This window comes from Sinocyclocheilus rhinocerous, unplaced genomic scaffold (assembly GCF_001515625.1).
Source record: "Sinocyclocheilus rhinocerous isolate Xijiao unplaced genomic scaffold, SAMN03320098_v1.1 scaffold1534, whole genome shotgun sequence".
Classification (NCBI taxonomy): domain Eukaryota; kingdom Metazoa; phylum Chordata; class Actinopteri; order Cypriniformes; family Cyprinidae; genus Sinocyclocheilus; species Sinocyclocheilus rhinocerous.
In genome coordinates this window covers 700,249-705,335 of record NW_015638992.1, presented here as the reverse complement: position 1 = coordinate 705,335, position 5,087 = coordinate 700,249, and the positions used below count along the sequence as shown (strand labels likewise).

General features: G+C 34.9%; 1 protein-coding gene across 1 annotated transcript in view; it reads left to right on the top strand.

Annotated features, from left to right (window-relative positions):
• LOC107750909 (NADH dehydrogenase [ubiquinone] flavoprotein 2, mitochondrial-like) overlaps positions 1–2,817 on the top strand; it is an 11,689-nt gene extending 8,872 nt beyond the window's left edge. Inside the window, exons 7-8 of the mRNA XM_016566476.1 lie at positions 1,164–1,240; positions 2,648–2,817. Coding sequence (XP_016421962.1) covers positions 1,164–1,240; positions 2,648–2,741 — 171 coding nt within the window. The 3' untranslated portion in view covers positions 2,742–2,817. The remainder of the gene's footprint in view (positions 1–1,163; positions 1,241–2,647) is intronic.
• Positions 2,818–5,087: the final 2,270 nt, after the last annotated feature.

The window sequence follows — 5,087 nt, the reverse complement described above, 5'->3', positions numbered from 1 at the left end:
GTATGTGTAAACATACCTGGCAATAAAGCTCATTCTGATTCTGATTCTGATTCTGAGCAGCATTTACTACACAGAGCCGTTGTTCACTGGCAAGCTGCGCAAAACCACGTTCATAATCGCGCAATTTTTTGCGCAGCTTGTCAGTGAATAACGGCTCTGTGTAGTAAATGCTGCTCAGTGTGAAAGCACGCACGTGATGGAGATATACCGCTGATTACAGAAGAGGCTTTACTGACAAGATGCGCATTAAATATCGCATGCGATTTATCGTGCAGCCCTAGTAATTACCGTAATTTCGAGATGATGTTCTACTCGGTGCTGTTCACGTCCTCGGAATTATGCTTTCCTATGGCAACACTATCAACGCCTAAACACAGCCTGCGGTGGTCAGGTGGTACAGCGGTCACGTGGTACAAGTCGTAGCTCTCAGAAAGCTCCCAGTTCACAAGTTGTAATTACGAGTTCTACGAGGACGTGAACGCTTTTTACAAGTTGGAATCTCGTAATTACGGGAATTCCGATATGGCGTGAACGCACCCATAATCGCTTGACAGATGAAACTCTGAAGCGCTCAGTCAGTGCGTTCGGCGAGTAAAAATATATCTGTGCTAAACTTGTACTTTAGCATCCAACTCACAGACTGGCGACAGTAAAATCTGATAATTTATTAGCCAGTGGCTAATATTAGACATCATTTTGTCGCCCAGAGTGAAGATTTTGTCGCATATGCGAGTGATTTACTCGCAATGTAGAGGGTTGCCCTGCTGCTTCCAGATAATGAGATAGCTAATGTCTGGCTAGAGATCACTCATGTTTACCAATTACGTGCATTTAGTGTTACTAACATTTTCAGAAGGTGAGTCACAGAAGGTCTGAAGGGCAGCAGAACATTTGTAGTGGTTGAATCTCACAAAACCTGTCAAGAACATGCTTGCAAGTAATTCTGTTTCGTTTAAAGAATTTTAAACCCCTATTAGGAACATCTCAGCGGATCTGAAAACAGGCTTTATTTTTACATGTTTTCACTGAATTCACCATAATAAAGTTGATGCTTGAGCTTATTTATCTCTTTAAGACAGAGATCAGCGAATAGGGTGTACTATAATCAATTCATTCTGCATTAACGAGCGTTTCCTTTCTTTCTGGTTTGGTTTGGTTTGTAGGAGGATCTTAAACCGTCAGACATTGAGCAGATTATTGATGAACTGAAGGCAGGCAGAGTTCCTCCTCCTGGACCCAGGTACACAAATCTCCCTTCTTTTTAGTATTACTTGATATATCGTGTAAAAATGAATCCACAGCACAGTGATTTTAAAGTGGCCATTGCATTTCCTAAGATTCTTTCCTTATCTCACAGACTGCAAATATGAGTTTATAGCATCTCTGATTTAAAATTTAGATGCAAATTCATGGAAATTCAACAGTGAAGTGATTCAAAATTTGATTTGTTGGTGTCATCACTCAAAAATGAAGTCTGGGCATGATATGTTCATGCATTTAAATGTTTTATATAGTTAATATGTGATAAATTGCTGCTTACTATGTATATGCAGTGCTTTGTTATATTGGTGATGGTGCATATAAAATAATTTAATTATTAAATAATTCTTTCTAGTGTTTTGTTTAAAGAAAAACAACGTAGAAAACATGCCTTTATTATTTCAAACTAGATTTGTATTGTATTCTACTTCTTACATTAAACAAATTGAGTCTAATAGGCTGTTTGATTAAAATGGTTCATCTGAATGTTATAATTATATTATTTCAGAGTAAATACATAAATATAAGTCTCTTCTGCTCACTAATACTGTATTTATTTGATGAAAAATACAGTAAAAACAGTAATACTGTGAAATATTATTACAATTATAAGTAACTGTATATTTTAAACAATTTTAAATAGCCTAACTTTATATTCGAATATCTTTTAAAATGTAATTTATTCCTGTGATCAAAGCTGAATTTTCAGCACCATTACCTTCTTCAGTGTCAGATGATCCTTCAGAAATCATTCTAATATGCTGATTTGCTGCTTAATTATTATTGGGGCTCAATGAAATGCATTTATTTGAAATAGAAATGTTTTGTAACATTAGAAATGGTTTTACTGTCACTTTTGATCAATTTAATGCATCCTTGCTATTATATATAATGTGTCCTATAATGTCAGACAATAGTGCATATGCATATATAAATATGCATGCATTGCATATTTCAATCCATTTATCCATTATATTATACTTTAAAGAGCAGCAGTGGGAATTGTATGTGAAAGCAACTCACCTTATTTGTGTATAGATTTAGATCTTTTTCAGAAATTGTGTCAAGCCAATTGATTTGATTATCTGGTTCTGAGTCAAGTATAGTTTGGTTGTGACATCATGGGGGTGTTTGGGACATTCACAGACGCAAGCTTATTAAAAGGATTGACGGTCAAATGAAGGGTCAGTTGTTAGTTGTAAGAGGACGATGGTTAGCTCAGCTTGCAGTTCTCAGAGACGCCCCTATTATTTATTTCACTTGTGAAGATAATATGCGGCAACTAGAGGTCTAATTAAATAAGTACATGATGTGATGTGTGTGGTTAATGTATCATTTGGCTCGCTAAGAATGTTTTAATTGATTGTAATGATTTCACTTCCATCAGGAGTGGGCGTTTTTCATGTGAACCTGCCGGAGGTTTAACCTCACTGACAGAACCTCCTCCCGGACCGGGCTTTGGTGTGAGACCTGACCTGTAAACAGACCTCCGTGATCTTGAGTCCTTGTAAACATCAGAGATGTTGTGTATGTAAATAAAATATTATCATTAATTATACCCAATAGACCAGTGTGACCTTTTTTTAAATTTTTTTTATAAATGATGACAAATTAACCATGCAGATTAAAGGAATAGTTCACCCAAAAATGAACATTCATCAGATTTGGAGAAATGCGTCATTCCATCACTTGCTCAGCAATGCAGTGAATGGGTGCCGTCAGAATGAGAGTGCAAACAGCTGATAAAAACATCACAATAATCCACAAGTAATCCACACCACTCCAGTCCATCAGTTAACATCTTGTAAAATGAAAAGCTGCGTGTTTGTAAGAAACAAATCCATCATTAAGATGTTTTTAACTTCAAAGTGTTGCTTCCAGCTAAAATACCAATCCATAATTCATAACGCTTCCTCCAGTGAAAAAGTCCATCTCCTGTTGTCCCTCACATCAAGATCCACCAACATATTTGTTTAGAACTGTTTTGGCTGTAAACAGTGCTTGATCTATGCAGATTTCTCTCCTGACTCAGAAAAGATGACTTTGTCACTGGAGAAAGCAATATCACACATAAAGTACTCGTATTTTGGCTGGAAGCGACTGTTTGAAGTTGAAATGTCTTGATGGATTTGTTTCTTACAAAAGCACAGCTTCTGGTTTCACAAAATGGTAATTGATGGAGTGGTGTGGATTACTTGTGGATTATTGTGATGTTTTTATCAGCTGTTTGGACTCTCATTCTGACGGCACCCATTCACTGCAGAGCATCCATTGGTGAGCAAGTGATGCAATGCTACATTTCTACAAATCTGATGAAGAAACAAGCTCATCTACATCTTGGATGGCCTGACGGTGAGTACATTTTCAGCAAATTATCATTTTTGGGTGAACTATTCCTTAAAAGTTTTTTTTGTGATGCAAATAATTTTTTTTATTTTTTAGCTTTTATGCTCCATGGCTAGTGGAACATTTCTGAACACAATAATCAGCATGTTCTGAGTAAACAAAGTCGAACACTTTTACTGCAACAGTACTGAAAATACTGGAGATGGTTTCACCAGTTATTACACTTCATTTTTAGTAATTATGTAGAGTAATTTCACCTCAATTCACATTCTTGACACTGACAGCAGCACACAGCAATAAATAGCAAAACGTAGGCAGTGATACTATTATTATGCTTTAACCCATCTGTTTATTGATTTATGTTTATTTCTTTTCATTAATAGATAATTGGTTAAAAAAGGAATATGCCAGATGTCTTGGAATATCGGGGTTGTGGCATATTCCATCATAATATGACCAAACTCTAATTAATTTAGGAATATTCTTGTGCATGTAAACATGGTCACGACAAAGGCCTCCATCCTAAATACACTTTTGCAATATTATAAACAAAACATAAGCACATACAGTGTAGTCTTCCATTACTTTGTGTTTATTTGATATAAACAATGCTTTAAAAAGACATTTTGCCATCCATACAGCATAACCTCACTGACAGAGGCAGATGCAGGATGTATAAACAAGCCACATCAAAAGAGCGAGCATTTCTGAGGCTGTTCCACGTGCGGTTTTCCATACAGAACCTCACACAGTCTTTACTTACAAAACCCATAGTACATGATTGCCATAATCATATACCATGGCATTTATAGTAGTTGGCTGAACAAAATCTAGACAGCAATGTGTTTTTATATATATGTATGTATGTATATATATAATGCAATTTAATGTAAATAATTTCTAGAAAAAAAATTTACTTAAATGATTTTAGCAAATGGCTGCAATATAACAAAGAGTGAAAAATTTAAGGGGGTCTGAATACTTTCCGTACCCACTGTATGTATGTATGTATATATATATAATGCAATTTAATGTAAATAATTTCTATCTAAACAATTTAATGATATTGAATAAAATGTACACCAAAATTCTGTCATTTTCCACAATATTTACTATTATTTGATCAATCAGGTACAGTTAGTGTCCAATGACAATAATCTAAAAATGGTTAAATATTAGCCGCCCAATAGGTCTATCAGTACATGTATTTTATTTACTTTCACTTTTAACCAGGAAAGTCATTAGATTTCTATTTACAACCAGAAGAAAATACACATTATTGAAAAAATGATAACATCTTCTAATAAGTAAGTTATACTGGTTTTATTCAAGTCAAAACTATTAATTAATAACACTGAATCAACCTAAATGCATTAATTTATACCAACAAAACACTTTTATGGGTTAAATCCAGTAGAAATAGCTCTTTAAGGTAACGCAGGTCACCACTTTTTGCAGTGTCTTGAAAACATAACAGATTA